The sequence below is a fragment of the Drosophila rhopaloa genome, unplaced genomic scaffold (assembly GCF_018152115.1).
Source record: "Drosophila rhopaloa isolate 14029-0021.01 unplaced genomic scaffold, ASM1815211v1 contig_155, whole genome shotgun sequence".
Classification (NCBI taxonomy): Eukaryota; Metazoa; Arthropoda; class Insecta; order Diptera; family Drosophilidae; genus Drosophila; species Drosophila rhopaloa.
In genome coordinates, this window is record NW_025335034.1 from 10,961,138 (window position 1) to 10,984,176 (window position 23,039).

At 40.0% G+C, this 23,039-nt stretch overlaps 1 protein-coding gene across 3 annotated transcripts; it reads right to left on the reverse strand.

Annotated features, from left to right (window-relative positions):
• Window positions 1-1,297: 1,297 nt before the first annotated feature.
• LOC108038722 (phosphatidylinositide phosphatase SAC2) lies at window positions 1,298-9,873 on the reverse strand. Of its 3 annotated transcripts, XM_017115549.2 has the most exons (12): window positions 9,673-9,873; window positions 8,047-8,275; window positions 7,565-7,985; window positions 7,382-7,503; window positions 6,954-7,319; window positions 5,799-6,126; window positions 5,677-5,747; window positions 5,101-5,316; window positions 4,639-4,875; window positions 3,311-4,405; window positions 2,817-2,958; window positions 1,298-2,755 (listed from the first exon to the last, which is right to left on the reverse strand). In XM_017115549.2, exons 1-12 carry the CDS (start codon window positions 9,767-9,769, stop codon window positions 2,627-2,629), a joined length of 3,453 nt encoding a protein of 1,150 aa, XP_016971038.1. In that variant the 5' UTR covers window positions 9,770-9,873; the 3' UTR covers window positions 1,298-2,626. The 3 variants fall into 3 exon arrangements, with proteins under 3 accessions (XP_016971038.1, XP_016971036.1, XP_016971037.1); XM_017115547.2 differs by lacking the exon at window positions 5,101-5,316; XM_017115548.2 differs by lacking the exons at window positions 1,298-2,755; window positions 2,817-2,958; window positions 3,311-4,405 and having other exon boundaries at window positions 4,741-4,875; window positions 4,983-5,316.
• Between the last annotated feature and the right edge of the window lie 13,166 nt (window positions 9,874-23,039).

Consider the following 23,039-nt stretch of genomic DNA (forward strand, 5'->3'; position numbering starts at 1 on the left):
ACCATAAAGCAAATTTGATTTCTATCACGGACCACCCAAAACCCGACCCACATAAGTGTGGCGAGGCACTCAGCTGTGCGCCAAGCACTTAACCCGCTTTTAGCAATAAAATTAACTTTCCATAGAGGTTTGGGATGCAGGGATTCGTTGCCAGCACGTACAAGTCAAACGTATAGGAAATTAATGGTTTAAGGCAAAAGTGTTTAACGAAATTGGCCAGGGAATGGGATGGGAGTTTAAGGCGGCACACATGCACATGCACACTAAGTTCCATGTAGCCTACTCCAAAAAGGCAGTAAATCCTCTGACTATCTTCGCATTTCACTTTATTGGCGCATAAAAACCGAGCCAAACCGAAACGAAAACGAAGGAGACAAACACTGAAGGAAAGGCAGCCCTGATCACTCCTCGACGTCGGCAGTCCGCCCATCCGAACATAGATGCCGGACGGGTCTTGTGGAGTTGGTTCAATTTGAAAGGGAAGCTGTGCTTAAGAAGGCGTGTAATTGAAACATTCAAAAGACAATTTCCAAGTCTTAGCACAGACACACTTAATGGACGCAAAAGACACGGACAAAGTTAAGAAGTGAAATGCGAAAGAAAAATGCCAGGCACCTCGGCAAGCAGTGCATCCTTGATTCGGGCGGAGGGTGTGTGGCAATCAGGCGTGACTGGGGGTCAAATGGATTGGCATGAAATTTTTCTACGTATTTCCTACCCAGCTGACATCCACCCATCCATTTTCCACTTTCCTCTTTCGTTTTCGGTTTTCGGTTTTGTTTCCGTAGGTAGACAATGCGTACGTTAATTAAACAAACAGCCAATAAGATTGATGGCACTTTGATTGAAAAACAATTGATGCAACTGTGCGTACACATTAGCATGATATTGGACGAAGCTCCTGGTCATCAAAGAACAGAAGCATCCTTATCCGCATCCGCAACAGCGTGTGGCTCTTATCAACTGGCGGGCCAAAAGTTGCAGACGAGTTGGTCCAAAGTTCGCATAAATAAGGTCCAATATCAATAGAGACACTTGTGTATGTGTAAGCTGATTGACAGTATTACAGGGTCCGCTTCAGTGATGTTTTAATGGATTTTTGATTTCCACTTGGCCCAGAGTGTTTCAGGGGTTGGTGCCGGGCTGCCATTTTGTTTATCGCTTATGTAAACAAGCCTCATCTAGGAACTGGCCACAACTTGACACTGACGTGTTGCGTTTTTGATAGCCAAGTCAAAAATTGTTCCCACTTACAGTAGTTTCCATTGGTTCATAGTTGGCATACACAAATCACATGTTAAGCATTTAAACACATATATTTCATATACTCGGTGGCGCTTACGTAGTTTTAATTGTATGACGTAGCATAAAATATTCATCAATTTACAAACACACTACAGAGTATTATTGATGGAATTCTTATGCTAAATGTATGTGTATAATTCGTCGATCATTTGTTGGCTTTTCTGAAATCCTCTCAATTCTCATGCACAATTCGTTAACCAATACGCTTGTTTTATTATTTGGTTTAATTTCTAACCAAAATGTGAAATCGTTTTATTGTTAGTGTGACGTGTAAAAAATTGGCGGTCTTCAAATCATTTGTTTGTCTTGACTTCTTGTTCCATTTCATGGAATTTCTAATTTTCAAACATGACTTACGTATAACTGTAAGTCGATATCTACTAAATTCTAAGCATAACTGTCGAAGCTGATTGCAGAAAGTAGAATAAACTTCTGTATTAGCACAGAACAACAAGATATAACTTTATAAAATGAGCAGGCTAATTTATTTTAATATACAAAGGGTGATATTCCTTTTTGAAGTAAATCATCAAATAGTTTTACGTCGTCAGGAGTATTCCATTCTAATTCAATTTGAATTTATATTATAATTTAGGTATTTTCTTGTAGTAAATTAATAAAAGGAAACGAACTGCCAAAAATATTAAATCACATTTTAGCTTTATAAATCATACATTATAAATTAAACAAATTCCTACAATTAAAGCGATCAAAATCTGAAGTGCAGTTGTGCTTGAAATATTCTATATCAGCCAGTTTGTACCAAAACCAGTCAACCTTGCAGTGGAAAAAGTCGAACCTTATTTTTGGTTACCATAGGGAGTTACGCCACTGTATACAGTTATTTCCTTATTTGTTGGTATATTGGATATATGTTTAATAATATTGAAGTAAAAACCAAATTTTTTTAGTTAAATAAATCTAAAACGGCGATACATCAGTTTTCCTTCGTTTGGCATAGGGTGCGTGTCGATTTGAAACACCATGATTCGAGAAAATTGCTAATTGCTGATAGCAGGCTGATTGCTTTACCTTACCTCATATAAAGGAAACAGTTAATATCGATTGTTTGAAAATTCTTCAGTGTGTAACCCCCTAAAGTATTAACTCATTACACTACATCAAAAATATTATCTACATTATATGAACCTCTAAATCGTTGACCTTTCTTTAATTTGTTTTCCCAAATATGACATAAATGTTAGTGCATCGAAGAAGAGGTAGAACCATTAGTTCCGTTTTGTTTTTCTAAGTAAATATATCACTTGCACTAATTAATTCGAAAGTGGGGAGCTTCTGGTATTGCTGCATGTTGACCCATTTATAGGGCTATCAATTTGGTTTTGCAGTTCTCGGCTTTCCACAGCTCCAGCAGATGATCCCTTGAGTTTGGACCAGGTTCTGACGGAGAGTTCTCGACGGAAACAGAGGTGGGTGTGGAGACTACGGTCTATAAAAAAATGAATAATATTTAAGAAATAAAATATCTCCTTAGTATCATTGTATTTTACCTTTGTGGCTATCTTGCGGGGATCTAGGTTTAGACCAATGTTTCTTGCCAGTTTTGAGAGCGGACTGGTAAGCTGCTTCAATTTGTTGGCTTCGGGCTGAGTGGGCAATCCCACAGGAAGGCTAAGATCTCTGGGTGACGTACTGAAATCGCATCAGCAAACAGGTTACAAAAGAAACACGGCTAAGCTTTAACTGAATACTTTTATTTTTTGCGATTTTGGCCGGAAACAGCCCGAGTGTATGTGGTATGGAGCAGGCAGTTTTATTTCTGTTTTTTTTTTACAATAATACATGCTAGTCTTAGGTATTTAATATAAAGATCAACACATTATACGCATAGAGGAATCATAATAATACTTTGAGCTTGAATCGAGAAGGACTGACCAAAGGCTATAAATACATTTACAATGGGTACTACAAACAACAAAATACATAACTCAAAGCTCTAACCGAAAATAGGTCTACAACCAATAATCAATTGTAGAATACAGACCTGGACAGAGGCTTCACCTCTTCCTCCCCGTCGTCAAAAGCTTCCTGAGCTTGTACACAGATCAGCGGATTGGGCGTGATGGGTCGAATTGGCGGGGCATTTTCCAGCAGTCCCGTGGGGAGACCAACGTGATCCGTCACGGAGGTAATGGAAATGGTTAGCACATCCTCAGCGGTCTTACACATGCTGTTCTTTTGCTCCAAATGTCGAATTTCATCGGAGGAGCTGGGTGAGTTCTCTTTCTGATTGCCCATGACAATGCCCACCGACGGCAGAAAGGCATTCTCGTTGTAGTTGGACTTATCCAGCCCTATCTCCACATCGGAGTCGACCTCGGGCTCGTACAAACTGTTGTCATGCTCATCGGTATCGGTGCTGCTGGCGCTGTTTGAATTTCGCTGCTTGAGACCCAAAGTAAATACTGCCTTTTCCGCCTCCTGACCACACTCAATTTCGTTACCTCCTGACTGACGCATCACTTGCGGGTTTATGGTGGCTGCCAAGCTGCTGGGATGCGCTTGCTGTTGGGTGGCGCTTGGTGACTTCTTAAAGGTCTGGCCCAGTTTCGAGAACTGACCCGCCACATTCGAAAGAGCTTTTGAGCTGAGCTGCACCAGCTGAGATTCAGAAAGATTGCGAGGAATGCCCCTGGGGACATCCAAAGAGGGCAGCTTGCTTTTCCTTCTCTGCAGAACACCACCCGTAACGTAGCGAACGTCTGTATTCCCAGCATTATCTAGGGCAATGCGGAACATCTCGACAATGGAGGTCAGGGATTCAGTTAGCTCCTCCTGCGTCTTGATCACATAAGCCATGTTGTTAAAGAATCTCAGATTTGCCGAGCGGAACATGTGAAAGTAGCCCTCCTGCTCCTCCACGTTGTAGTTAAGACGCAGACAAAGGTGCGCTGAAGCGGATCCCTGGAAGATTTTCGTCTGTTGATGCATGCCTAGCTCTATGAGATGCACCTGCGTCAGTTGCACCTTCTCAAACCGGAAAATCTTATCCAGGTGCGAGTCGTATTCAGCCACTATATAGCAGTCGTCCGCGAGCAGCAGTATGGAATCGACCTCCGTCTCGTTTGCATCTCCAGAGCTGCAAAATGTAAGAACCGGTGTATTCTATTTGTAAACATGTATTTCCATAAACTCGAATTTTTCAAGTCAAAATAGCGTCTAGACTGTTCGAGTTATATGCTCGCCATGACAGACAGCTTTAGTTTCACTTAACCAACTAAAAAAGTTTAACCACCACTCACATTAGGCGCATATTTGTAGTGTAATATGAGTTAATACATCTCTTTTTCAACATACATTACTTCAACTTACCTTGGATCAGCATCAATGAGTCCCCAAGCTCCAACGGGATACTGAGCCGTTCCCAGCAACAGGCGACGACAATCTTCCACCAGCAACTTGGCATGCTCCGCATTTTCCGTTCCATCGTTTTCATCCGGGCCTGCTTGGCCGCCCAAAGCATTTAGTGATTCCGAGGAGACCTGGTTGCCTAGCATTAGATCAATGGTGGCCTGGCGATAAGAGTCCTTAAAGCGCGCCAAGTAATAACTAAAAGTACCAACATTTCATTAACTAGAAACCAAAAAACACCGTTCAAAAAATAAGCGGATGTGCGAATGGTAGATTAGAATAAGGCTTAAGTGTGGGAAAAGTACCTTTTGCGAAATAAGAATCAAAGGATAAATAACAATTAAAGGAACTAAAAACTGTAACTGCCTTGGCTGGTTTGCATTGCCGTCTACTCCATCTTGGTATTGCCTCATAGCTGCGCACCTGGTTGCAACGATGGTTTCAAGAAACTGCAGCTCGGGGCCCAACACACCAGGATTATAATAGCCACGAAGCGGGGCACGTGACTCTGGAGTGAGGATTTGGAGAATGGTGTCCAGCACCTCGTCCTCTTGCAGCTCTTCTGCCCGCAGCAACTGGCCCTGCATCAGATCGATGATACATTGGCGAAACGAGTCGGCAAAGTTTTGTATGAAAAAGCTACGAAGAATTTCGGCACGGCATTAGCTAGGGGTCGTTGCATCGGTATATGATGGTGTTAGGAAGATACCCATTGCTTAAATTTGGGTTTCGAGTTTAAGACGGAAAACATAAAATTATTCTCTTTAAATTGGTTTATGTATGGGGAAACAGGCATGCAGCATTAGTAAAGACTTCAAATTTTCCAAAATAAGCTAATTGTTTGTAGATGGCAAAGACTATTTTGAAATTTGTATAACAAAGAGGAGCCTAATTACGGGTTAATGATTCTGATATGGATCAATTAACATAATAATAATGGAACAAATTTAGAAACAGCAAAAAACACAAATAGTGGATATAATGTAGGATTATACGAACCGATTGGCCGAGTTCATGCCGTCTTTCATCATGCCGCTTATTTTGCGTTCGCCTGTACGAGTATAGTCTCCCTGTTGTAGAATAGGTTTAGCAAAAATACCATTAATATGTTATGTTATTACCTTTAAGGCATTGGTGCCCGCATACTGTCGACTTATAATGTCCCCATTGTTGGCCCATAGCACCATAAAAGGTGACTTCAGTTGCTCCGGAATGGGAGTGTAGGGTGGCGAGAGTCCTAGTTTTACTAGCTGAGATTCAAGCACCGCCTTTCCAATAGCTGTTTGCACTACATTGGTTCGATCCAGGCAGTCCATGCAGTTCACCCGAAACACGGACTTTTGGTTGCATATCATTCCCCGCTGATCCCGCCAGTGGAAACCCATTGCACCTGCCTCAGGTCCCACTGCATCGATCAGGGCCGAAACATTCTCGAAGCGCATGCCACGGCTGAAACAAAAATCCAATAAGTATGTCATAGTTTCTGATCTTACATGACTGAACTAATACATCTCACACCTAAAGATCACAGATCACGATCCTTCCCCTATTTTCAGAATGGTCCACCATCTGCATATACCGTTCCTAAAGAAATGTTTTTTCAGTACGAACCTATATTCTTGGGAAAATTAATTTGAGTTCACATGTCTGCCCTTCTAAATTTCTCTTAACCAGTGGTTATGTGGAAAGTTAAGTAATACAACAGAATAGTTGTAGTTTTAACAATTGTCTTACCGCATTAAAAATAAAGGAAGGAAAGTGTATTTTTAAAACAGCTGAAATCCCCCTTAACAAGAAAGGAAAGCTAGCTTCGGGCGGAGCCGAAGTTGGTATACCCTTGCAGAAAACTCTGTAAATTATATTCTCCAAAATTATTCATATGATGCATTCTTAATACTCATAAAAAATCCCAGCTTCCTAACTTTAAAAACAGCAAAGTTATGGCATTTCCGATCAATCAGTTATATGGCAGCTATAGGATATAGTCGGCCGATCCCGGCCGTTCCAACATATATACTGCGTGCAAAGGAAAGAAGGGTGTGTGCAATTCAATTCGATATCTTTAAAACTGAGAGACTAGTTTGCGTAGAAACAGACAGACGGACATGGCTATATCAACTCAGGAGGTGATCCTGATCAAGAATATATATACTTTATAGGGTCGGAGACCAAAATTATAATACCCTCTGCAAGGGTATAAAAATGTATGATCATGATACTGTTGGTTGGTGGATGAGGTTCAGTGGGATTCTATCAGTATAGGTTTTCGGTTTTACCAGTAATCGTGAAAATCGAAAGTCACATAGATCATCAGCTCGTTGTTAAACTTAATAACGTGATCAGCATAGGCATCTCCTATGGTCTTCTCCTTTCCGCTCTGCTCCACCAGATTGACGATGCACACGCGCCCGTAGGTCTCCAGCTCCTTGGTAAAGTGGAGTTCAAAGGCCTGTTGCGTTTCGGTCACCCCACGATCAAGGCGGGGCGGGGGTCGGTACTTGTATCCAGGCTGGCTCCAGTAGATCGGCACGGAACCACGCACTTGGGTGAAGGACAACTGGTGGTGGCGGAAGGAGAGTATTTGTTCTGTCTCTACGTAATTAGCACAATTTCCTTTCTCGTCTACGCCACGTCGCTTGTACCTGTTAATTTAAAGCTTAATTTATATATAAGTGAATCGAACGCGTAACTTTAACAAAACTACCGTGTTCCCGCTCGATGACGTGATCTTCGCGACACTAAAGCCAATGTAAAGCACTCGTTGCCTATTACACAATTCTCAACTTGCATAAATCCTTGAATGATGGGCAGTATCCATGTTTTATCCTGCAAAAAAGTAAAGTTTAATACCTTTGAATAATTTTTAAAGGCATTTTCAGCTAGTCACATTCAAGTTAAGCAAATCCCGTATCATGTGCATGTTCCAGAAAAATCGTTCATCCGGCTTCGACTGATTCTCCTCCAATTTGGCCTCGTGACGTTGCAAATTGTTGGTTATATCGCAGTCGAAGCTGAAATAGAAGCTATCCGTCTCGTCGAATATCTTATGCAGCTCCTCGGTAATGCGCCGTTCGATGTGCTTCGGTTCCTTGAACCCCACTGAAGACTTAACTTGCTTAGTGGCCAAATTCGCAGCTTGCTGAGTGGTGGCCTTAATAGTGTTACCCGCACTTTTCACGGCACCCCACGTCTTGTTCATACCCTCGAACAGCTTGGTGCTCTTAGAGGAGCCACCGCTGCTCACCGGAACGCTGGCATCGTTGTTGTTCGAGGAGGAGACGCTGTGGGTGGGAGTGCACTGGCTGCTCCTAGTTTGGAAAAAACAAAATAAATCGTTAATGAATACACGTATTGATTGTCTCGAATTACTTGGCGTGCTTGGTGCAGATCAGCAAATCGGTGTCTGGTTCCTCGCCACTCAGTATGCATATGGACTTGATCTTGTACACCAAATGAGGTGGATATAGCACACCCACTGCCAATGCCTCCTTGATCACAATCAAATGGGGCTCATAGACATTGGACAGCGAAATCACCCCCACAATGCCATGTGTTACACCAATGCACTCGATGTCGTCCACAGAACTGAGGTCCCATCCTGAGATAAAAGTCGAAGGATATTAATAAATATTTAAAATGAATTTTATGTAAGTTGAAACGAATTGTTTTGTATACTATATACTTTGGTAGGTTCGTGAGTGCCTTCCCAAACCGCTCTCTTTTAAAAATCTTTGTGTTTATCAGACTTTATTGGTATACGCCTCTGATTAAAACAATCTTCCACAGCTGATAATTAACTTAGCAAGCTAAAATAATAAAAACATTACGTGTCAAGGGAGGACCATTTTTGACAGCTGTCTAATAATGGCTGACTTTAAATGCCAAAGCCTGTAATTTCGGATTACATATTTGCATCTGGGGCGTTACGTGTGGAATTATTTCCCCTTCGGTTTACAACTGCTCATTACTGTGCTCTCAATCCCAAAACTATGCCCACTTCCATCACAACTGAAAACAGCAATGTACCATCCTTTTGGTATGGTTAAGAAGTTGGTGGAATATTTTTAAGGCGTACTAATCTTATCTAGCTTTCCGGCATATCTTGTTAACCTATATAAGATGGAACCGAAAACTGTCTAAACTTCCGGTTGACTACTGTTGGCTGTAAAATCGATTGAAAAGCGTTGGCCCTTATAAATTAGGAGATATTTTGGGTGGCATACCACCTTTCATCATGCGGACAAACGTTTTTGGCAAACAACGAAAATTGACGGGCGGAGCAGCTGCGGTGACCTTGGCAAAGATTTATGGACTGCGGATGGGTCAGGGGTCACGCCTCGGATGAGTCACTAAAAACTGAAAGTGGCCATCCCAATGGATTCAGGACTTGAAGGAAATATTGTCGGATTCCACAAAATGCGACAGGTTGCGTGTTAGCAAATTGACCCAAATGTAATTGCTGGACATTAAACAAGCAATTACGGCTTCAGACACATTTCCAGTTTGTTGTTTATTTTATATGAGCTTTTAATAGACACAGCAGATTGTCAATTGAATTAAAGGGAAAATTGCGCGAATGTATACCCAGGTACATGATAAATGATTACCAAAATAAAAATAAGGCCTATAATATAAAAGACATTGGAAATCTAATTAATTTCTTAGAAATTCGTGATAATTATTTACTAATCCCTAGTGGTATTAACAAATAAACCCGCTTCCGGGGTTATTCATCAAATAATCTTTTAAGGCTTGCGCCCTTGAAATATACATACATATGTAGAACTTTTCAGACATACGGACTTAACAAACAACTCCTTTTTTATGAAGTTGCAAATACTCATTCAAAGTACATATAAGATGCATATTTTATTCAAATGAAATTAAGAAGAATTTTGTACTTAGGTTAATATACAAACATTGCACATAGCCCCACACACACAAAGGCAGCAAAATGATTCATTAGATTCGACAGTTTTGAGACCTTTAACTTACCAGCTTTAATCGAGAACTCCGACGTCCTACGATGCCACCACAAACTCTTGTCCCGCTTCACGAAGATATAGTGCGAATCGGTCTGGAACACCTCCATTCTTGTTCTTTTTACTACTGTATTTGCGACATTATCCTACTATTATACTGCGATGCTACTTTTTAATGTTTACGAAATTTGTGACCGTGTGACCAGAGCTGGTACAAAAAATAATGTTTTCCCGATATTATCGATGATTTCAGAAATTTTCCAACATCGATGTTTTTCCAGCAACCATCGATTAACTTTACCTTATCAGCCGATACGGGTAGGGTAGACCATTTACTGATAATTATTTGCTAATATAAAGTTCAAAGCTGCACTTAGTTCTAACAGCACATTTTTAAATTTTTTCATTGTGTTTTTTGTACATTTTTGACCTAAGAAAACCTTTGCTCTGACAAGAGGCACGCTTCTCCTGTGGGACTCCTCCAGCACTTCCACTCTTCGATCACTTGCATTTTAGGTGTTATTTAAGCCTAGTACTCAGATTGACAAACGTTTACGCTAGCGTAAAAACTTTAATCTTTCCAGTGTGACCAAAATTTCGAGTGTTCATCAGAATTATGCGTGCTACGTACTGTCAGTCAGGTGGGTTTGTTGACAAGCAGTTAAAATTCAAATATGTTATTTGCGGGAAAGAGCCTTTAAAAGATATTATCAACTACCTTGGCAAGACAAAACTGCTGCTGCACAAAGAAATTAAAAAACAATAAAATTTAAATTTAATAGTTTGTTTTTTATAATTTACTGATAATTATTTGCTAATTTAAAGCTCATAGCTGCATTTTTATTGTGTTTTTTCGTATATTTTTGACTTAAGCCTAGTATCCAGATTGACAAACGATTACGCTAGCGTAAAAACTTTAATCTTTCCAGTGTGACCAAAAGTTTGAGAGTTCATCAGATTTAAGCGTGCTACGGTCGTACTGTCAATCAGCTGGGTTTGTTGACAAGCAGCTAAAATTCAAATATCGTATTTGCGGGAAAGAGCCTTTAAAAGATATTATCAAATACCTTGGCAAGACAAGTCTGCCGCTGTACAAAGAAATTAAAAAACAATACAATTTAAATTTAACAGTTGTTTTTTTTTAATTTACTGATAATTATTTGCTAATTTAAAGTTCATAGCTGCACTTTTATTGTGTTTTTTCGAACATTCTGGACCTAACAAACATTTTGCTCTGACAAGAGGCACCACCGATAGTATTAATGTTATTTTGTCCTCACATGTAAACACCTGCAATCGACTTTTGTGAGTTTTTTGAGTTTTTCAGTGAGAAGCGCACGCCAAAAGATTAAATTTTTTAATCTTTTCGCTAGGGTTCACCCAAAGTTCATTTCCGCAGACTGGCAACGCTATGGAATTTTCTGGTATTTTTTTCGTCGATCAGGGGACCAACGTGAAAAAAAGGCCCGATGAAAAGTGAACGCCAGCTGTTTGCCTCTCGCTCTCTCTTATGACTGGCGTACGGTTTTCGTCGATCTGGATACTAGGCTTTAAGAAACACTTTGCTCGGACAGCAGGCACCCCAGATAGTATTAATGTTATTTTGTCCTCACATGTAAACTCCTGGAATCGACTATTCCGGGTTTTTTGATTTTTTCCCTCCATTTTTTAAAATGTTCAGTGCGAAGTGCACGCCTAAAGATAAAGCCTAGTACCCAGATCGACAAAAACTGTCCGTCAGTCATAAGAGAGAGCGAGCGGCAAACAGCTGGCGTTCACTTTTCGTCAACGTTTTTTTTCAGCTCGGTCCTCAGATCGACGAAAAAAATACCAGAAAATTGCATAGCGTTGCCAGTGTGCGGAAATGAACTTTGGGTGAACCCTAAGGAAAAGATTAAAAAATTTAATCTTTTGGCGTGCGCTTCTCACTGAAAAACTCAAAAAACTCACAAAAGTCGATTGCAGGTGTTTACATGTGAGGACAAAATAACATTAATACTATCGGTGGTGCCTCTTGTCAGAGCAAAATGTTTGTTAGGTCCAGAATGTTCGAAAAAACACAATAAAAGTGCAGCTATGAACTTTAAATTAGCAAATAATTATCAGTAAATTAAAAAAAAACAACTGTTAAATTTAAATTGTATTGTTTTTTAATTTCTTTGCACAGCGGCAGACTTGTCGTGCCAAGGTATTTGATAATATCTTTTAAAGGCTCTTTCCCGCAAATAACATATTTGAATTTTAACTGCTTTTCAACAAACCCAGCTGATTGACAGTACGACCGTAGCACGCTTAAATTTGATGAACTCCCGAAATTTTGGTCACACTGGAAAGATTAAAGTTTTTACGCTAGCATACTCGTTTATCGATCTGAGTACTAGGCTTAAGCCTAGTATCCAGATCGACGAAAACCGTACGCCAGTCATGAGAGAGAGCGAGAGGCAAACAGCTGGCGTTCACTTTTCGTCGGGCCTTTTTTTCACGTCGGTCCCCTGATCTATGAAAAAATACCAGAAAATTCCATAGCGTTGCCAGTCTGCGGAAATAAACTTTGGGTGAACCCTAGCGAAAAGATTAAAAAATTTAATCTTTTGGCGTGCGCTTCTCACTGAACATTATAAGCAATGGAGGGAAAAACTCAAAAAACTCACAAAAGTCGATTGCAGGTGTTTACATGTGAGGAAAAAATAACATTAATACTATCTGGGGTGCCTCTTGTCAGAGCAAAATGTTTTTTAGGTCCAGAATGTACGAAAAAACACAATAAAAGTGCAGCTATGAACTTTAAATTAGCAAATAATTATCAGTAAATTAAAAAAAACAACTGTTAAATTTAAATTGTATTGTTTTTCAATTTCTTTGTACAGCGGCAGACTTGTCTTGCCAAGGTATTTGATAATATCTTTTAAAGGCTCTTTCCCGCAAATACGATATTTGAATTTTAACTGCTTGTCAACAAACCCAGCTGATTGACAGTACGACCGTAGCACGCTTAAATCTGATGAACTCTCGAAACTTTGGTCACACTGGAAAGATTAAAGTTTTTACGCTAGCGTAATCGTTTGTCGATCTGGATACTAGGCTTTAACATTTTTGATTCTTTTCGCTAGGGTTCACCAAAAGTTCACTTCAGGCGGTTGGCAGAGCGAAGTAATTTTCTGGTATTTTTTTCGTCGATTTGAACACCGAGTTGAAAAAAAGCCTGACGAAAAGTGAACGCCAGCTGTTTGCCTCTCGCTCTCTCTCATGAGTGGCGTACAATGTTCGTCGATCTGAGTACTAGGCTTTGTTTAGCTGCAAGTGTTGCCCAGCTAAATTTAAAACTCTTGTGAGCTTTAAATCACATTGAAAAAAAAGCAAAGGTTCGTGACGTGGCTAATGTATTGGCTTGAGTACTGGAACGTACCCTTTTCTCATTTCTCCATATAATTCTCCCACTGTAAAAAAATTTTCTCAAAACATGGGAATAATTAATGAATACATACATACATGTCTATATATGGACCGAATTCCCTTATTATTACTTCTTAATAAATTTAATTTCCGCCAAGAATTTAGAGTAGCACAAAAATCTATCGGTTAAATATCGCATATAATGAATTGGATTATGTTTGTCTAACAAACGCGTGAAAAATGTGATAATATTTTATTATCCAACAGGAGAATCAAGCTACCCATGGTTTAAAAATTATCCGGTAGGTATTTTCATTATAAAGTGGCGCCATCTTTTTGGCTTACTTACAGAGCACCCAAAGCTCATTTCCGATGGCGCCACTATACTAATATAGCATAAAATAAGCATAGAGTAAGAAACTATATAGAGGTTTTATTTGCTCTGCCCGCACCTAAGCCAAAGCTCTGCTGAGAGATATGTTCGAAGCTAACTTCGGTTTCTCACCACCCCTAACATGTGCGAGGCACAAACAATAGTATGGGAAGTTCTCGCACCAATCCTTAGGAATAAGAGTGAACAGAGCAGGAATAAGTATTCACCATGGGACTTGAATGAAGTTCGATCAAACAAATGAAAAACTCTCTTTTTATACCCTTGCAGAGGGTATTATAATTTTGGTCAAAAGTGTGCAACTCAGTGAAGGAGACATCTCCGACCCTATAAAGTATATATATTCTTGATCAGGATCACCTCCTGAGTTGATATAGCCATGTCCGTCTGTCCATCTGTCCGTCTGTCTGTTTCTACGCGAACTAGTCTCTCAGTTTTAAAGATATCGAATTCAAACTATGCACACACCTTTCTTTCCTTTGCACGCAGTATATAAGTCGGAACGGCCGGGATCGGCCAACTATATCCTATAGCTGCCATATAACTGATTGATCGGAAATGCCATAACTCTGCTGATTGTTAAGTTAGGAAGTTGGGACTTTCTATGGGTTTTATATTTGGCCAATTAATCCGACCTACCAAATTTCATATGGATCGGCCGACTATATCCTGTAGCTGCCATAATGCCATAACTTTGGTGTTTTTAAAGTTAGGAAGGTGGGATTTTTTATGAGTATTAAGAATGCATCATATAAATAATTTTGGAGAATATAGTTTGCAGAATATTCTGCAATGGTATTTCAACTTCGGCTCCGCCCGAAGTTAGCTTTCCTTTCTTGTTTTTCCTTTGTTCCCCTACGTGGATTCGCTGGAAAAGTCCCTCGAGAGCATAGAGTAAGAATATATATAGAGATTTCATTTGCTATCGTAAAACACGTCAAACCTCATCGACTACCACAGAAAAAGTAAACAGTGAATATAGCTGAAAATTTTACCATACATTAGGGGCATTATACTAACAAATTATAAATTAAATTCAGACTCTCCAGACCGGCGTAATTTAAAAATTCCGGGTACTTTTTGAACACACCTCGTAGATTCTTACTCTATGCTCTATGCTTTGAATATCTCTCTTCTCTTTTGGCTGCCGCTCTTAATTAATCTTTGTTTATGTTAATAATAATTTGTATGTATGTACAATCTTAAATGTTAGTATAATATAATTCTAGTGTGTGTGTTTAATATGTGCCAATAACGCTCAAATTTATGGTCAAATGTTTGTAAATGTTTTATATAGTTATGAAGGTTTTTATTTGTCAAGCTGAAATAACTATGCGAAACGGAAGCCAAGGGCTAAACATTTGTCAATTGAATGCTCAGTCTTTCCTGTAAAATAGATAACTTCATGTATTTATACCCGTTACTCGTAGAGTAAAAGGGTATATTGTATTCGTGCAAAAGTATGTAACAGCTAGAAGGAAGCGTTTCCGACCCTATAAAGTATATATAGTCTGTCCGTATGAACGCTGAGATCTCGGAAACTATAAAAGCTAGAATATTGGCATTTTGCATGCAGATTCTAGGAGTTCCTACGCAGCGCAAGTTTGTTTCAAAAAGGTGCCACGCCCCCTTTAACGCCCACAATCGCATATATACGATTTTAAAAATTTAAATATTTCGGAAAAGTAAAAATGCAGTTTTATTGTGTTTATCACGCTATAGTCGGGTGCCCCGACTATCAGATACCCGTTACTCAGCTAAAGGGAGTGCGAGGGAGATGGAGATAGAAACTTTGATCATGCATAACTTTTTAACGAATGGTCCGATTTGAAAAATTTCTTCAACATTTCGATAGGTATTGATAAACACAATGATAAACACAAAGTTTCAATTCCATATCTTTAAAACTGAGAGACTAGTTCGCGTAGAAACAGACAGATGGACAGACAGACGGACAGACGGATAGACAGACGGATATGCTTATATCAACTCAGGACGCGATCCTGATAAAGAATATATATACTTTATAGGCTCTGAGATGTCTCCTTCACTGCGTTGCACACTTTTGACCAAAATTATAATACCCTCTGGAAGGGTATAAAAAGGGGTTTTGTTTAACTTTATTTTAAAATTCGGTGGATAAAATATATTGAATGAAACAAAAAAAACCTATTTAGAAAAACATGACTTTAATGTTAATGAATTTAAGAGGTGATATTTCCCAACAAAAATGAACAAAATATTTTAATGTCACCCTTATTGAAAGCTTATCTAAAAAACTCTTTTACAATAATTGCAGTATAAACGCATCTTTGTTTAATAGCAAAAAGTAATAAAACGGTGCATTACAAAATGGAAAAGCTTTGTCTTAAATATAAACTATAGGCAGTAAAAAGATCATACTTGGTAGTTCAATTTCAAAATCGACAAGTCTAAAATTTTTGATTTGCTTTTGATTAAAAAATGGTTTGGAATTAATATAAGTTTAACTTCATTATAACCTTGCAGAGGGTATTATAATTTTGGTCAACAGTGTGCAACGCAGTGAAGGAGACATCTCCGACCCTATAAAGTATATATATTCATGATCAGGATCACCTCCTGAGTTGATATAGCCATGTCCGTCTGTCTGTCCGTCTGTCTGTTTCTACGCGAACTAGTCTCTCAGTTTTAAAGATATCGAATTGAAACTTTGCACACACCTTTCTTTCCTTTGCACGCAGTATATAAGTCGGAACGGCCGGGATCGGCCAACTATATCCTATAGCTGCCATATAACTGATTGATCGGAAATGCCATAACTTTGGTGTTTGTAAAGTAAGGAAGCTGGGATTTCCTATGGGTTTTATATTTGGCCACTCAATCCGACCTACCAAATTTCATAAGGATCGGCCGACTATATCTTATAGCTGCCATATAACTGAACGATTGGAAATGCCATAACTTTGGTGTTTTTACAGTTCGGAAGTTGGGATTTTTTATGAGTATTAAGAATGCATCATATGAATAATTTTGGAGAATATAATTTACAGAGTATTCTGCAAGGGTATATCAACTTCGGCTCCGCCCGAAGTTAGCTTTCCTTTCTTGTTTTGTTTTCTCTTTGGCTTTTTTTAATAGTAGAAAATCCTTTTAAGTAAATCCCTATGATTATAACGACGTTATCGTTTATTCACGAATTTGAATCATTATCATCAATCAATGTTTCTGTGTCGGAGTCTGTGGCGGGGCGATTATGGCCGCCTTAAAACGGGTTGAGACTATCAACTGTTCGAGGATGAAAAATCGATTGCAGGGTCCTTGAGATGTCCTTTTAAGATGTGCTGTTAAAATCATATCTTATTCCTCTCCTTATAAGCAATTTTTCGTGAAAATAAATGTTTTAATCAAATGGAGACCATAAAAGAACAAAAATCATTTGAGGGGATATGCAGATCCGGAAGCTCATCTTATAAGTGGCCCAATCAAATTATTTTGAGGGATGGGCCAGCGTTGCGCATTCATGATAAATGTTGTGCGCCTTGATGTGAAAACAATGTAGACACGTTTTTATGCGACTCTCGGTCCTTTGAACTGCGTTTACTCCGGCGGGGATGAACGGGCACGGACACGCGGATGAGGTTACGGCTGAGAGGCTGACGAACGGCGCTCAGCATCTCGCAGTTAATTACCGTAAGTGGCACTGGCAATAGTTGCTAGTTGAAGGTCTTGCACCTGCCGCACGGAACACGGCTGTCTTGCACGGAATCGGACAGTCACAACTGCGGATCAGCCAAATCAAACGCCCTGCCATCCGGCTAAGCCAGCTCATCATTCACAGCTCCATTCATAAAAAAGATATATGACACAGTCACGAAGAAAAATTGAATTGCAAACGAGCTAATCGATCCTCGGGGAGGGAGGGAGAGCCCAGGACACGCGTTCGAGGTCCTGTTGCCTGGTGCTTGGGGAATATGAATTTATATCTTTTAATCTGCGACAGTAGCAATGACTGTTCTGCCCTGTTCTGGGGCCAGGGCAAAATAAAAGTGAAATTAAGGACGCAGGACATATTTCAACAAAGCGGCAGTCAGATCCTGCAGCCCGCTTCTGTTTATTGTCAATGTCAAGTGGCCTCCGGGGTTGTGAAGTGGTTGAGACAGGGAGTGGTGGATCGGGGTGGAAGGGCGTTCTGACTGACGTCCTTGTAATTGCATTAAAATGCAATTCGAATTGCCGGTCGACCGCCGATTTCGACTTTTCCCAGGCCACTGTCAGTGGCGACTTGTCATTCCTCTGGCTCACTGAGTGCCATGGAATGTAGGTGTCATCGGCATCCTACTTGTGCCTACCTCCCAGGAGCTGCGTAAACTGTATTGATAGCTGCCTTCAACGCGTTCCCCTCTTCCTTGCGGCTGGGATTCGCAAGAGGAATGTGTCGATGGACATTTTCGAAAACGGTTGTGCGCAGCTGGGGAAATTTATTGAACTTTCACGTCTTAAAAACCAATAAAATACCAGTTATTTAATTAAAATTATTGAATGTAAAATAACACGCAATATGTGAAACCTACTTTACACCTAATAAACAAATACCGATTCTGTGCATTTCAGAAAATAAAGCATTCCCCAATTATTATACTCATTTTTTGTAATACAGTAGCGTTCTGTTCCGAATCTGGAAGACCATTGTTGTTTTCCACACCTACATGTGTATATCTAGGGACACATGAACATGTCAATCGATTTGTTATTCAGCTTTAAGTCATTCGAATAATGTGTTTATTCGTTGCTCGAAGAGTATGTAACAGGTAAAACGAACAGCCTTTAGTATTTCTTCTAGTTTTAAATTGTAAGCACTAATTTGAAACCTATGTCTCTTTTATTTTTATACACCTTAAATATTATTACAGTAAATTTAATTTAGGCAATTAAAGAAATAGTTTAAAATTTCATGAGTTTACAAATTTTGATGTTTTACCGATTTATTTTAACTTTTAAATCTCTATTATATCAGCCATACAGTGGTTCAAATTTTAAACCGTTTATTTTGGTATTATTTATTTTATTAATGGTAGCACCGAGTAAATCACTTCATCTATGACTAGCTTAGAATAAGAAACTTCGAAGTCTGATGATAGTGACATGACATGATTTTAAATCATGTGGCCCATTTAAATAGAATTACATTGATGGGTTTGTTAGAATATAAATATATTCTCGTTATAAAAAAATTATTCGATTTGCACCAAATTTGGTTTTTATTCAAGTTTTGTGTGGGACGTTAACTGAAGAGGATCCAGCTTTTATGAAAAAGTACAAAATATGCGTTGATTTCAGTGTGATCAGACCAAACCTCACCCCTTGTCAAATATTTTTCCACGGCTTTCCTATACTATTTATATCGTTTTTATATGAGTAGCATCTGCTGCATGCGATCACTCCTGGGGATCAAGTGTTATCTCCTGAGAAAGTATAAGCACTTGATGGCGTGGAACAGGAGACCCCTCACTCCGCTTCCAACCCCCTTTGACCGGTCAAACACGGAACTCCGATACAAGCGGATAACAATTATATTAAACAGCAAGCAAAACAACACCGACACAGGATTTGTAACAGGATACGCGTGTAACCACGAATTGCAGAGTCGCTGAACAGCGGCAATCGCAACATCGGCAGCAACGACAAAACACCCTTTCAATTAAATATTTGAAAACAACATTTGGCAATTATACAATTGACACCAGCCGAGAGTGGTGGTGGATGTTCAGAACACGACTTCATCAATTTGAAATGTTGCCTTGCCAAACGCGTGACTCGAAGGCACGCGCGTCATTTTCAAGCGGGTTCGGTCCGGGGATCTCCGGGGCCGCAGGGATTTGAATAGACCGAAAAGGCAGCCTGCTCATAAACAACATCAACAACAAGGACAAGTTGTGCGCGTTTAACATTAGTCAACGCCGTGAACCTGCTACCCCTCCGCCCACAAAACGCCCTTCGAGATGTCGTACGGTGCCTTTTTATACGTTTGTCGGCTGATCCAGCTCTTTTATTGCCGCCCCATTCGTTTGTCGTTTACTTTAACGGCCAGACATTTATTTGGTCAGAGAAATCAGTGGATATTCGGCGTACCCGGGCTTAGATATTTTAATATGCATTTGGGAGAAATTTGGCCGGTTCTGGGCTCTCAAATGAGGTTCTTTTTGTTTCAATTTGCAAGCGGATTCGGGCCACAAATGCGTGAAAATTTGAGGAGAAGCAGTCAGTCTGCTGAGGTGGTTGCCCCAATCCTGTCCAGCTTTCTTTGAATTATTTATGTGGCAGCTACGAATTTTGACTGGCTCTGGACAGGCAAAAATTACGCAGAAATCAAAACTTCCCCCAAAGACCACTTACAGAAGGTCCGATTGAGAGTCCGAGCAGGATGAATCCGAAGGAAAGGTACATTTCTGGCAATAAAAAATGCAAGTCTCTCGTCCGTGAAATGGACTACAGGGAACTGGGCCAAGAACAAGTAAGGGAACTAAGCAAAGTCGGACAAGGAATGAAATGAGAGTCGAGTTATGGAAGTGCCGAGCTTGAGCAATTTGAATACCTGAGATGGCGACTTCTTAAACGGACACTGGAGACCCAGGCCTGGGATACTTTTGAGCCAGCTCTATTGGCTTTTTCTGACCGTCCTCATTCTGCCAACCAAACTGACATTTCCTGCGAATCAGTAATTAATGTTAGCCATTGATTTTCGGATCGCGATAAACGACAAGCGGGGCCATTTTCACGCCATAACTCTAATGGATTTCAACATAAATTTTCCAGACTTTTCAATATTTTATTAGCCCTTTTGGACAGAGCGTGGCCATAAAATTGAAATGTTTTCGGATAGACTCGAGCTCTGGCAGCACGTCAAAGTCAGGGGTTTTTTTATGGTGTTTCATTGGTCGGTTATAAATTTGTGTGTTCAGCAATAAATACCAAAATAATTCTATCAGACCCGAACGTACGTGAAAGCTCGCACCATCCTGTTGACACTACAGAGTGTTGGCAAAAGAACGAACCACCCCAAATCCAATTCCGAGTTTAATGCTGACCACCGAGTTGAGAGCTCGGTCCTGGCACTTTACACATTTTTTATCTGCGCTGATGTGATTTTGCACTCAATTGAAAACAAAGTCGATTAAATTTTCATGTCAAATTGCATGGGAAACTCAGTAACATGACTTACCACTCCTCGAACGTGGGTTGTTTATTGAAAACTTGAAGTGCGGATGATCTGTTATGGACTTCTATTTAACATTTAACTCATTTGAATCAAGTGTTGACTAATTGCAACTGTTTTCAATACTAAATATTTTAGCTGGCCATACAATAAAATACTGCTCTAAATAAATTAAATTATCTTTATAGGTATTTCAGTATTAAAATAAACTAAAATACAATTTCCTTTCTAGTCTTACCCACTAAATATTATTATTATTTGTTGCCTGTATTATATATAAATATCTCTTGGTTGTAAAATTGTGTCAATTCTTTACAACGTTTCGCCTATTTCAAAAGTCACAACCCGGTAATGAGTTCATTGATAAGGGTTGGAAATGACAGTTAACAGAACTTGAACCAGTTTTTAAGATTGAAACCAAAGCCTAATGCAAGCTACAAAGATTTGGTACATACATTTTCGAGGCTTTAAACTAGGCATGATATTATCTAAATCGGTACATGACTCCCCCGCGAAGAAAAACTAGTGCTAACAAATTCTGGGCAACGGAATGTGAACCGGACAAGCTAATGACAAGTTTAATCATTAGTTTTCAGCACAATTGAGCGTGGCAGCCATTAGAGTGCTAGAGTGTTAGTTGTGGGCTCCTGGCCAGTTCGACCATGCCTCGCTGTGTACCAGACGGGGGTTCAGGGGTGGTGTGATTAGCGCACTCCATTTACTCCATTTTTAAACTCATTTGGTGTAGCGTTTTAACGACGTCCGTGCAGGGGAAGGGAGATGGCTAATGACAGTTGGCCGCTTTTGTTTGCCCGCCAGAACAATGGCCGCCCTGTTTCTTTTTTATAACCGCACTCATATTGCGGCGAACAAGCTTGTACGTTAGGTGAAATGGTTTTCTTTATGATAGTTTTATGACTGACGGTTCGGACAGCGGCTCGGTATAATTAGAGAGCCCCCGAGGTTCACATGTGTACCTGTGGGTAGCGATAGCGACTCATATTTAATTTAAATGTCCCCCGATGATCGCTAATTATTCGCTGTCACTGTGCGCAGTGCATCCGCAAGGCAGCAGAATAACCGACTGACTGACAGACAGCGAACTGTCAAACTTGTTGTAAACTCTTTTGAGGCCGCAGCCCGAAAAAAGGCCCAGATGATGAAAAACTAATTTGAAAAATGTGCTTAGCTTGTGGCGCTACCCCTGATCCATAATGTCTGCCGCCGACCGCCATCTGTGGACTTTACTCCTTTTCAATCTCGCCATAATCCAAATTGACAAGTACATGCGGCCGGACAAAGAGTCCTGGCGTCATCGACTTGGATTTTGATCCGGAGGATCCGTATCTGAATCTGTATCTGTATCTGGTGCCTGTCTTGTTGACCAACCGCATTCTGTTCGGGCTGTTCGGTTGTATTTTTCATTTTCGCATCTGCTTTTTTGACTGACACGCCCAGTCACCCCCTGGTCACTTCCAATTTGCCTTTTATTTTTCGGGGGATTTCCGTCCGCAAGGCCAAAAACTTTGGCTGCACTTCGGCCATTGTTCTTCATTCAGTCGTCCAGTTGTCCAGGACTTGACCCCATTTCCGCCGGAGGCTCGAAGGCGTTTCATGTTGTATTATACTAAGTGGACACAAATAGATTGGTGTTCGCCCTTCTCCGTCCAAGCGCCTGTCCGCAAGTTTGCTCAATAATCAATCAAACCTGGAACTTGAAAACCCGAATCGAGATCCTGGGGCAGCAGCAACGGTAGCCAATTAGAGGCAACCCCACATGCAATGCCACACATACGATGGGGCCAAGGATTCAAACGAATTTCATTCGTTTGTTGGCTGCTGGCCACAAAGAAATAAACCGAAGATTGTCCAATTAAATGCAATTTATGCGGATTTCCAAGTAGTTTTATCTCTATATTGAGAGCACTCACTTAAAGAAAAATATATGATTAGATATAGGCTATGTAGTTTCTCTAAGTTTCGAAATTCGAATGCTATTGTTCTAAACAAGCAACAATGCCAGTCTAAGAAAGACTAAGAAAAATCTTTTGACATTTCAAAAAAGTTGTATATATATTTTTACTAAGAAGCTTAAGAATTAATAAGCGACGAAAGTCAACTATTATTATTATAAAACTAATAAGTGAAATATGATTTTGTTATTTGATCGAATGTGCCAGTTTAAGGTTATATTTTTGCAAGTGCATCCCTATCCCCAAGCCCAGCAGCGGCAAATTTCAAATTAAAAAGGTGTCTCTGCTGAAGCTGAAATAAACAGCATTTGATCGGTTGGCGTCTGCAACTTTGTTGGACCTCGTCTTTCATTTCCTTGGGCCGAAAATCGTTTACTTCCGCACAGGCGACCACCGGGCCACTTGTAGGAGATGGAGTTTAGGTCCGA